Below are 12,233 nucleotides of genomic sequence, written 5' to 3' on the forward strand. Positions count from 1 at the left end.
GTCAATAAATGTTACAAGTATTAAACATAGCTGATTTAATTGAAGATACATAATGACTCAGTACTTAGTAACATATATCATAACTCAGGAATTGAATAAAAGATGCATATATGATATATAGATAGAAGTCAGTGATTACACAGCAAAATATATATAGATAAGGCAAATAGATTACAACTGACTTAGCCTAAACTGAGCTAGCCTATCTATTTCTTTTTCTTGTGTTGCGACTGACTTCGCTCATGCTGAGCTCTAGCTGCATGTTCTTTCTCCCCCGTTTTGTCAACTTCAGGGAGTCTGAAAACATCTGTTAATACAGCTCGAGTCAGTTCTTGGGATAGCTCTTTAAGTTTCTCAGCGCTTTCATTTACGCCATCAAAGATGGCAACTACATCAGCTGATACCTCTTCGGGTACTTTGAGATCAGCAGCACTGAGCATATTGACGTTAAACGCTTGAGCTTTGCCTTGCCAGATAAGAGCTTCAGTAAGGCCAGCAAAGATTTGGTGAAAAGTCTTTAAAAGAGCTGTGTCGTAATACTGACGTTGAATGTTGTTATGACGAATGTGGTTGAAAGTTTGTTGTGCGAGAGTCAGCATCTCATTCTGCTTCATTACGTCAGTATCCATCTCTTGCTTATTCAGGTTAAGCAACCATATAGCCTCACCAATTTGCTCTACCGAGCACTGACTGTACGAAACCATTTGCTCGTTGGTCTTAAGTTGCTCAGTATGAAGCTGAGCAAAGAGCATCTTGATTTCAGATGAAGTGGCATAGTCAGTTTTCACATCTGACAATTTCTGAACTTGTTGGTGGAGAGAGTTCAAGTGTTGCACGGTTGTCAGCTGGATCTCAGCCAGCTTGGCAATTGAATTCTGCTTAGCTTGCTGTGCTTGGAAGGATATGACGACGTTCAGCAGATCCTTGAGTCCCTTAACTTCGGTGAGAAGCTGAGTGACTTGGGAAAGCTGGGAGGTCTCAAGAATTGAAGATCCAAGGAGGAGTGGAATGTTGAAGGTCTCTGATTAATGCTTGCACTGAGTCAATAATCTTTTTGCCGGACTCAGTGGCATTCAGATAGCTTTGTGATCCTTTAGGGACATCAGTATGACCGAAAGGAAGAGGAGTGAAAGGAGTTACTAGGTCAATGACTGGAAGTGAAGAACCAATCTGCACTTGTGTTTGTGGGATAGTTGATTGATCGGCAGAGAGTTGAGTTAGAGAAGTTGTAATGCGAATACTGTCTGTGCTGACGGCAGAAGTGTGTGGAGTCAGCACCATGCTTGAGGAAATAGCATGAACAGTAGACGGCTCAACCTGACTGGTTGATGTTGCAGAAGCATTGGGGTCAGCATGTTCCTGTTGAGAAGAAACAGAGGCTTGCTTTTCTAATGGCGCCGATGTAGTGGAAGTGGATTGGCGTTTGAAAAACTTGAGTTTGACGGTAGAAGGGTCCTTAGATGGCTTTGAGAGGACAAAGTCAGGAAGAGTTGGTGGTTGCACAGGAAGTTCACTGTCTAGTTTCTCACTGGCCTTAACCAACTTTCGCCTTCTACGAGGTGGAGTGACAGTATGATCAGGTTCTCCTAAGTGAGAAGGGGAAGATTCTTGTTGCTCAGTATGAGGCTGGTCAGCTTGCTCTTCAGCTGGATCAACAGTGTGTTGGTCGAGTACTTGCTCAACCCCAGCAGCCAACTCAGTATCGGCATGCTCAACCTCATTCTCACTGGCTGTTTCCTCAGAGTCCTCAGCGTCATACTGACCGCTGGCTTCTTCTTCTTCGGTACTGTCACCATCAAGTTCTTCCTCAACTTGAGAGATGAAGTGATCATCTAGTTGTACCTCATGTTCATCATGCTCAGCTTCTGTACCTTGACACTGGGTGAAGTGAGAGTCACCCGGTACAATGAAGTCTATAGGTATGGCGTTCAGTGGAGTCAGTGTTGAAGACTTCTGCTTCTTCTGAGCTTGCTCCACAGCTTCCTCAGTTCCAGGCTCACCTTGCCTGCTTCTTTTCTCAGCTGACTTGCCAGCTGACTTCTGCCTCTTTGCTGGAGACTCAATGTTTTGTGAAGGAGTCTCAGCAGTTTTCCTTTTACGGGAAGCTGGGGCCTTAGTCCTTCGCCCTTTCTTTGGCTCAGCAGTTCCCTCAGCTTGGCCAGCAGCAGCAGCTTTACCTTTCTTCAAAGTCTGTCCAAACTTTAGTGCTCTCAGCGAGGCAGCTGTGATCTCAGTTCCTCGAGTCTTCTCCTCACCTTCGAGATCAACCTTATGGTCAATGAGGATTCTGGTGATGAGTGATCCAAGCCGCATCGTGCCAGTGCTTCGAAGGAAACCAGCAACGAGAAAGACCGGCATGTTGATGGGAGTGTACGTCAGCATGTGCCATATAAAGCACTGCTCGAAATTTGTTGCTGATGTAGTGCAGTTGATCTTCGGGTAGATAAAGTAGGTCAGCAAATAATGAGCCATCTTCTGGTGCTGACCCATTGATGAAGCTGAGACTTCTCCTGAGTGACCCTCAGGTTTGCAGAAGTTGTGTACATAGTCAGTTTTATCCTGATCTCCCGATCTTCTCAGCCTTGCTCCCTCAGTTTTTAGCTTGAGAAGATTTCTTATGTAGAGAGGGTTGATGAAGATGGATTTGTTTTGCACCTCAGTGCACAAGTAGTCAGTGTTGTCATTTGCAACTTTGAGGTTGTGGTAAAACTCCCTCACCAGGTCAGGATAGGTTTCATCCCTAACCGAAAATAGCCCAGTCCATCCATTCTGTGAAATCCACTCGCAGAACGGTTGTTCATTTTGCACGAAGTTTTCAGAGACCCATCTTGAGGGCTCAACTTTCCATTCACGGACATTCTCAAAGACCTTGGAGTAGGTCCTGACCTTTACGGGTTTTCCCTGACCAGAGGTTTGGCCAGCTTGTCCTTTGCTGGGTGTTGGAGGATTCCTTGTAGGTTCATCGGAGCTGGACTTTTGGTGGCCGGGACCGGAGACATTGTAGGAAATCTTAGTCATTTTCGAGGATGGGGAAGGTTTAGAAGGATTTTGAGAGAGAAAGAGTTTCTTTGCCTTAGAATTTGATTAAGCGTAAAGAATAAAAAATGGGGAATTACCCATTATTTATAGAAGAAATGAGCGGTGTGGATTTAATCAAATCCATGTGTCAGTTTTGCCTCGGGATTATGTACCGACAAAGATCCTGGCATTTATGACACATACGGCGAATACGTCATCCTAGGGCTATACGCGTGCTATTGCATTCATTCTAACGGATCTAACACTCAGCGTGTAGAATACTAAGCGTTTGATATTCTGAGTGGTCAGCATTGCATAAAGGGATGATTTTTAAGTTTAAGTTTAAACTAATTTACTCAGTGTGCAAGTTTACTCAGTATTTGATGTTCAGTCAGTTTCGATGAGTTACTCAGCAAACAATCAATCATTCAGCATAGTAATTCACTCAGCATACATATTCATTTAGTTCAGGAATTTACTGAAGAGGATTAAACATACCAATTGCTTCTCTCAGTATGCTGAACTGCTCATGGGCCAGTGGCTTCGTGAAGATATCCGCAAGCTGTTCGTCCGTTGGGACAAAGGTCAGCTTGATCTCACCCTTGAGTACATGGTCTCTAATGAAGTGATGTCTGATGCTGACATGCTTCATTCTGCTGTGTTGAATTGGGTTCTTTGAGAGATCAATTGCACTTTTGTTGTCACACTTGACTTCAATTGTCTTCGTTTGAACACCATAGTCTTCAAACTGTTGCTTAATCCATAGGACTTGAGCAACACAATGACCAGCAGCAATGTACTCAGCTTCAGTGGTAGACAAGGCTACTGACGCCTGCTTTTTGCTGAACCAGGATACAAGACAGCTTCCTAAGAAGTGACATCCTCCAGAGGTGCTTTTACGTTCTAGCTTATCCCGTCCATTGTCAGCGTCAGTGTATCCGATGAGTGTAAAATCATGAGTATTTGGATACCATAGACCTGCATTCACTGAGCTTTGCAAATATCTAAGGATTCTTTTTACAGCAATGTAATGAGATTCCTTAGGGTTAGATTGATATCTAGCACAGTAGCATACTGAAAACTGAATGTCCAGTCTACTGGCTGTTAAGTAAAGTAGAGAGCCTATCATACATCGATATAATTTGCTGTCTACTGACTTACCATTCTCGTCAGCGCAGAGGACAGTGTCAGTGCCCATAGGAGTGGATATTGGCTTGCAATTTTCCAAGTCATATTTCTTTAATATCTCCTTGGCATATTTGGCTTGACTGATGAAGATGCCATTCTTTCCTTGTTTAATTTGAAGACCGAGGAAGAAGTTGAGTTCTCCCATCATGGACATTTCAAACTCAGTCTGCATTTGTTTGCTAAACTCCTTGCATATTGATTCGTTAGTTGCACCAAATATTATATCATCAACATAAATTTGGGCCAGCAGGGTATCTTTACCCTTTCTCTTAATGAATAAGGTTGTATCAGCTTTGCCCCTGACGTAATTTCTAGTCAGCAGGAAACTGGTCAGCCTCTCATACCAAGCACGTGGTGCTTGCTTGAGGCCATACAGGGCCTTTTTGAGTTTGTAAACATGGTTTGGGAACTTAGGGTCCTCAAAACCTGGAGGTTGATTTACATAAACCTCCTCGTTTATAACTCCATTAAGAAATGCACTTTTGACATCCATTTGGAATAATTTAAAGTTCATGTAAGATGCATATGCACATAGAATTCTAATTGCCTCTAGCCTTGCCACTGGGGCAAAGGTCTCACCGTAGTCAATACCTTCTTGCTGACTGTAGCCCTGAGCTACAAGCCTTGCTTTGTTCCTGACTACGTTTCCTTGTTCATCCATCTTGTTCCTGAAGACCCATCTTGTTCCGATGGTCTTTTGACTCTTTGGATGAGGCACTAACTCCCATACATCGTTTCTTCTAAATTGATCGAGCTCCTCTTGCATTGCGATCATCCAGAATTCATCGTACTCAGCTTCAGCGAAATTCTTCGGTTCTTGTACTGAGACGAAGGCAACATTGCTGAGGTACTTCCTGAGTTGATTCCTCATCATCAGGGTATTCCCAGCAGAATCAAGGATTGCACTTTCTGAGTGCCCTCTTGGAATCCTTATCTCTTTAGGTAGATTTATGTCTTGTGCTGTCTCGGTTTCAACAATCTCTGCAGAAGTAGATGGGTCAGTAAAAGTAATCTTAGGTTCACTGATAAGTGCGTAATTCAACAACAATTAACCCCGCTTTTATGCTTTATTATTGTCGTGTTTTGTTATTTTTGCGGGTTTTATTGTTTGTTCTTGGTGTTTTCATCTCTACAGGCCAATGATGACTAAAGGGAGATAAATTGGGCTTAATTTGGGCCGAGCTGATGTCGGGTCGTGATCCGGAGCTGATTGGACAGATATTGGTTTGAGTCAGAGTTACTCTTGCACAAGACTAAGGCAGTTGCGGGCTGACAGTTTCCTAGTTCAAATAGGATTGCTTTCCTGATCCGGATTGGACAAATTGAGAACGAGATTTTCGCCAGAAGCACGAAATTGTAGGAGAAAAATGAGGAAGCAACCAATTTCAAAATTTGAAAGAAGGATTCTTAAGCTATTTTGAAGGGATTTAGTTCCTTACATTTAGGAGCCGTAATACACTTAAGAACGACAGATCTTCCAAGTCCAGAACATCAGTTTTTACATATTTTATTTTTATTTTTCCCAGCAGAAAAACACATACGTTCCATGGCTATTGATAGCTAATTTCTTTAATTTCGGTTAAGGGATAGTTCAAGGGATTCTTCTCCGTTATCGTGAGATCGTTGTATTTCACTCTTCTCATTTATTAAGTCGTTTATTTGTTCATTATGTTCAGAATTATTCTCAATTGATTATTTGTTCCATGAATGGTTACTGCAGGATTGTTTATTAGATTGAATAATCATAAGGCTGATTCGGTTTATTAGAGTTTCACCTAGGACAACCGAACTAAGTAGCTACCGACTATTTGAACCAAGCTAGGTTTGTGTTCGGAAGAACGGATTCAAGTCTGACAAACCAGAATTCATATTCCACGTGACATTAACACAAATCAAGTTAGGTTTATCTAAGTCGAACGAACAGATAAGTTAGTTTATAATCGCCGACGCTGAGAGACGATTAACTAAGATTGGGTTCTTCTATTTCTTAAAGCTGTCAGTAAATTAAATCCTAGGCGCTGAGATAGGATTGTTTATTGATTAGGGACAAGTTATTTGCAGTGCTTGATTAGTTCATTATTAAGGAAGAACGTTCAAACTGGTCCGTCGTAAACATGAGAATGTAACCTTGTCTGTCAATGATCGTTAACGAAAGAATTATCCCACGATTCCCCTTAACTGAACTTTTCTAAATATTATTCACAAAACCCAATTCATGCTCTGTTTTGTTTTTGCAACATCTTTTAATTACTACATTTAATTTAATAAGTCTCACAATTTCAATCCCCCCTTTATTTAATTCTGTTATTTTCTTGGTTATTAATTTAGTTAAATCGATATTATTCCCTTGGGTTCGACCTCTACTTACTCTATCGCAATTTATTCGTTTAGGGAAAGTTGGGATTATTTTTGGTGATTCGACACCCATCAAATTTTGGCGCCGTTGCCGGGGAATAATCTAATCTGATTTTATTTCTTTTATGACCAGGTCCAACAATTCAGAACAATTGCTCTTTGAATCAGAAATTGAATTACTAGCTCGGAAGTTCCGCAAGGAAGTGAGGTTACAGAAGTTACAAAGTGCCAGAAATTCGAGTTCTAGTGAAGAAGAAACAATCTCCAGTGACGAAAGTGAACAGTCCGCGGAAGAGACAATGGCAGACAGAACTCTGAGACAACTTCAGGCGCAAGAGGTTAATAATCAGCCCCTATGCATCACATATCCCAACTTGGATGTGTCGTTTGAGCTGAAATCAGGGTTGATTCATTTGTTGCCCAAGTTTCACGGCATGGAGAGTGAAAGTCCTCATAAGCATCTTAAGCAATTCCATGTGGTGTGCTCCAGCATGAGACCGCAAGGAGTAACGGAAGAACAAGTGAAGTTGAGAGCATTCCCATTCTCACTAGAAGATGCAGCCAAGGATTGGCTTTTAAATTTGCCATCAGGAACCATTACTACATGGAATCAGATGGTACAATCTTTCCTGGACAAATATTTTCCAACCTCCCGAGCGGCATTAATTCGGAGAGAGATCAGTGGGATTAAGCAAAAAGATGTGGAATCGCTCCATGAGTATTGGGAGAGGTTCAAAAAGCTATGTGAAAATTGCCCTCAACACGGGATTGTGGAAAATTCTCTGATTCAATATTTCTATGAAGGAATGCTTTGTATGGAAAGAAAAATGGTGGACGCGGCAAGTGGGGGATGCTTCCTCGATAAAACGCCAACCGCGGCTAAGGAATTGATCAGAGTAATTGCAGCAACTTCTCAACAGTTTGGGAAATCTCAGGAAGGTCCAAAGAGGGCGTATGAGGCAAGCAGCTCTAACATTGAAGAAAAGTTGAATAAACTGACTAGTCTTGTGCAGAACTTAGCCATGGGGAAGGCGGCCCAGGTAAAAAAGTGTGGGATCTGTACTGCCACTGAACATACCACTGATGAATGCCCTATTTTGTATGAAGATAATGCTGAACAAGCCAATGCACTTAATGGGTACCAAGGGCAGAATCAAAGGAAACACAACCCATACTCTAATACGTACAACCCAGGGTGGCGTGACAATCCAAACCTCAGCTATGGACCGAGACAGCAAAATTATCAGCCGCAACAGAACTATCAGCCACGGTCTCACCAATCCACCCAAAACTCAGGTATGCCTTTAACTAATGTTGTCCATAATCTCGCAACTAACGTGCAAGAACTTCAGAAACAGATGACTCAAATAGCCACTGCACTAAGCGAAATTCAGTCTCAAGGTAAGATGCCTTCTCAATCGGTAGACAATCCAAAGCCAAACCCAAACGTGAGCGCAATCACCCTTCGTAACGGAAGAGAAATTGAGCAGCCCGTTTTAAACAAACCGGTCAGCAAGAAGAACATTGTTGAGGAAGACAAAACTCTTGAAGAAGAAGGGCAAAAGCGAGACAAGGTCCCTCCTTTAGTTACTCCAGCACCTTTCCCAAATCGGTTCGACAAATCAAAGAGGGAAAAGGAAGAGAAAGACATCTTTGAGGTATTTCGCAAGGTTGAGGTAAACATTCCGTTAATTGATATTGTCAAACAAGTTCCTCGATATGCTAAATTCCTTAAAGATTTGTGCATTAATAAAACCAAAAGGGTTGGGTATGAAAAGATTACTATGGGTGCCAATGTATCAGCTGTACTTCAAAGGAAAATGCCCCAAAAAAGTAAGGATAGAGGCATGTTTGTTGTTCCGTGTCAGATAGGGAATACTAGTATAAAAAGGGCGATGTGTGATTTAGGGGCGTCTATAAATGTCATGCCTAAATCTATTTATTCTTCCTTAAATGCTGGTCCTCTTGAAAAAACTGGAGTAGTTATTCAACTTGCTAACAAATCTGTTGTTTACCCTGAAGGGCTGTTAGAGGATGTTTTGGTGCAGGTTAACGGGTTAATTTTTCCAGCTGACTTCTTCGTTCTCGATATGGAAGATGACAGTTGCTCGTCAGAATCGTCAGAAATCCTATTGGGAAGGCCATTCCTGCAGACATCTAACACAAAGATTGATGTTAAGAAAGGGACCCTCACTATGGAATTCGATGGTAAGGTGGTACAATTCAATGTCTATGATGCTATGAAATTTCCTAGCGAAGTATCTTCAGTATGTGGCATAGATATACTCGAACCAATAACCCAACGAGCTTTCGAGATTTTTAGTAGAGATGAGTTGCAGGTGGTCGTCGAAGAAAGCATTGGAATCGAGGGCGAAACAAGTTTTGAGATGGGAGAGGACATATGCGATGTATTACACGAGTTGGCAGCCTTGAAACAAGATGGTAAGATTTGTGAAATTAATAAATTAACAGCCTCTAACGAGAAGCCTTTACCTTCCATTTTGCAGGCACCGAATCTGGAATTAAAGCTGCTGCCCAGCCATCTTAAATATGCATTTTTGGGTAGCGAGAACACTCTTCCAGTCATCGTCTCCAACAAACTAGAGCCAGACGAAGAGGAGCGACTGATTGAAGTGTTGAAAGAGTACAAAGAGGCCATAGGGTGGACCATAGCAGATATTAAAGGAATCAGCCCCGCTACGTGCATGCACAAAATTCACATCGAAGAAGATGCAAAGCCTAAACGGGAAGCACAAAGAAGATTGAATCCGCCTATGATGGAAGTTGTTAAGAAGGAGGTTCAGAAAATGTATGACGCCGGTGTAATTTTTCCGATATCCGACAGTAAGTGGGTAAGCCCAGTACATATCGTGCCAAAGAAGACCGGGATCACTGTGGTTGCTAATGAAAAAGGAGAATTGGTTCCCACCCGAGTTCAGAATGGGTGGAGGGTTTGTATCGATTACAGGAAGTTGAATACTTCAACTAGAAAAGACCATTTTCCGCTTCCATTCATCGACCAAATGTTAGAACGTTTAGCTGGAAAATGTTTTTATTGCTGTCTTGACGGTTATTCGGGTTTTTATCAGATTCCAGTAGCACCGGAAGATCAAGAAAAAACCACCTTTACCTGTCCCGTTGGCACTTTCGCATATCGGAGGATGACGTTCGGACTTTGCAATGCACCAGCGACGTTCCAGCGATGTATGGTAAGTATTTTCTCTGAGTATGTTGAACAAATAATTGAAGTGTTCATGGACGATTTCACGGTATATGGAGACTCGTTTAATCACTGTTTGTCTAACCTTGTTAAAATTTTAAAACGATGTTTGGAGTCTAATCTGGTTTTGAACTATGAGAAATGCCATTTTATGGTTGATCAGGGGATAATTTTGGGCCATATTGTTTCAGCAAGAGGGATTGAGGTAGATAAGGCGAAAATAGATGTTATCCATACTTTACCTTACCCCGTTAGTGTTCGGGAAGTCCGTTCTTTTCTTGGCCATGCAGGTTTCTACCGGCGATTTATAAAGGACTTCTCGAAGATCACTCAACCGATGTGTAAGTTGCTTCAAAACGACGTACCATTCGATTTCAACCAAGAATGTAAGGATTCTTTTGATTTGTTGAAAGGCAAGTTGGTTTCAGCACCGATTATCCAACCACCCGATTGGAATCGTCCTTTTGAGATCATGTGCGATGCCAGTAATTACGCGGTAGGAGCCGTCTTAGGTCAGCGAGTCGACAAGAGTCCGCACGTGATTTACTATGCTTCGAGAACCTTGGATCATGCTCAATGCAATTACTCAACAACAGAAAAAGAACTCTTAGCCGTGGTTTTTGCTCTAGAAAAATTTCGTTCATATTTATTGGGTACTAAAGTCATAATTTATTCTGATCATGCAGCACTTAGGTACCTAATGCAGAAAAAAGAGTCCAAACCTCGGCTGATACGGTGGATTTTACTCCTCCAGGAGTTCGACGTTGAGATTAGAGACAAAAAGGGGTCCAAGAATCTCGTGGCGGATCACCTAAGTCGTCTACCCAACAGCGAAGAAGCAACAACACCCATGAGTGAAGAATTTTCGGATGAGAACTTATTCAGCGTAAGTGAAATAACCCCATGGTATGCTGACTTAGTGAATTATTTGGCTACAGGTGCTGTACCGGACGATCTCAGCAGGCACGCAAAAAATAAACTCAAAGCTGAAGCCAAATATTACATTTGGGACGACCCATACCTATGGAAACACTGCTCGGACCAGTTGTTAAGGCGATGCATTCCCGAGAGCGAGGTGGAGTCAGTATTGAAATTCTGTCACACAGAAGCTTGTGGAGGCCATTTTGTACCAAAAAGAACAGCTCGTAAAATACTGGATAGTGGTTTGGTTTGGCCTAATTTATTCCGTGATGCTTACCTATTTTGCAAGTCTTGTTTTCGTTGTCAAAAAACAGGAAATATAGGACGACGGGATCAAATGCCACTTACACCGGTTTACTCTTGTGAAATTTTTGACGTTTGGGGAATAGACTTCATGGGTCCATTCCCCATTTCATTTGGTAATCTCTATATATTGCTAGCTGTGGATTACATGTCTAAGTGGGTCGAGGCCAAGGCCACCAGAGCCGATGATGCTCAAACGGTGATCCAATTCGTTCAAACTAACATTTTTTGCAGGTTTGGCACGCCTCGAGTACTCATAAGCGATAGAGGAACCCATTTCTGTAACCGGATAATGACAGCCCTCTTGAAGAAATATGGCGTACAACACAGGACGTCGACGGCCTACCACCCCCAAGCTAATGGCCAAGCAGAAGTGTCAAACAGAGAATTGAAGTCCATCCTGGAAAAGACAGTGAATTTCACTAGGAAGGATTGGAGTACTAGACTAGAAGCAGCTTTATGGGCTTACCGGACGGCGTACAAAACGCCCATCGGGACCACCCCATTTCGACTAGTATACGGGAAGGCCTGTCATCTCCCAGTCGAGCTCGAACACAAAGCGTTCTGGGCAATAAAGCGCTGTAATATGAACCTTGATGAAGCGGGGGAAGCCCGAAAACTTCAGATTCAAGAGCTTGAAGAGCTGAGGAATGATGCTTATGAGAGCTCAAGGATATACAAGACGAAAACTAAAAAGTTCCATGACGACATGATTGTCCGGAAACAGTTTCAGGTAGGACAGAAGGTATTACTATACCATTCTCGATTGAGACTATTTCCCGGAAAATTAAAATCAAAATGGATAGGGCCTTTCATAGTTGTCCAAGTTTACTCACATGGGGCTGTGGAAATTCAGAGTTTGGAGAATGGTAAAGTGCAGAAAGTGAACGGTCAACGACTCAAGTTATTTTATGAGAACATCGCAGTGGGAGCCCCTGAAACAGTGCAATACCTCGACCCCGGAGATGAGCCTTAGTGCTCGGATGTGTCTGGCCGAAGACGTTAACTAAAGGCGCTACTGGGAGGCAGCCCAGAGTTAGTCTTGCTCAAGACTAACACGTATCCTTTGTTCTTGTTTCTTTTATTATTTATTTTTATTCCTAATTTCTTCTTTTTTTTTATTTTGGACCAACTAACTTAACTGACATCTTCTTCTTCAGTGGGCTCTGTCTTTCCTTTGATAAATTCTTTTTGCAGGATAAAAATGGTGACTTGAGGTACATGGGCT

The 12,233-nt window shown here is 42.2% G+C and overlaps 1 protein-coding gene across 1 annotated transcript in view; it reads left to right on the forward strand.

Annotated features, from left to right (window-relative positions):
- Positions 1 to 11,981, forward strand: part of LOC136227093 (uncharacterized) — a 29,306-nt gene extending 17,325 nt beyond the window's left edge. Inside the window, exons 3-7 of the mRNA XM_066015805.1 lie at positions 6,695 to 8,069; positions 8,232 to 8,324; positions 8,730 to 8,769; positions 9,292 to 10,851; positions 11,362 to 11,981. Of these exons, the coding sequence (XP_065871877.1) occupies positions 6,695 to 8,069; positions 8,232 to 8,324; positions 8,730 to 8,769; positions 9,292 to 10,851; positions 11,362 to 11,981 (3,688 nt within the window). The remainder of the gene's footprint in view (positions 1 to 6,694; positions 8,070 to 8,231; positions 8,325 to 8,729; positions 8,770 to 9,291; positions 10,852 to 11,361) is intronic.
- The last annotated feature ends 252 nt before the right edge of the window (positions 11,982 to 12,233 follow it).

The sequence above is a fragment of the Euphorbia lathyris genome, chromosome 4, assembly GCF_963576675.1.
Source record: "Euphorbia lathyris chromosome 4, ddEupLath1.1, whole genome shotgun sequence".
NCBI classification, from domain to species: domain Eukaryota; kingdom Viridiplantae; phylum Streptophyta; class Magnoliopsida; order Malpighiales; family Euphorbiaceae; genus Euphorbia; species Euphorbia lathyris.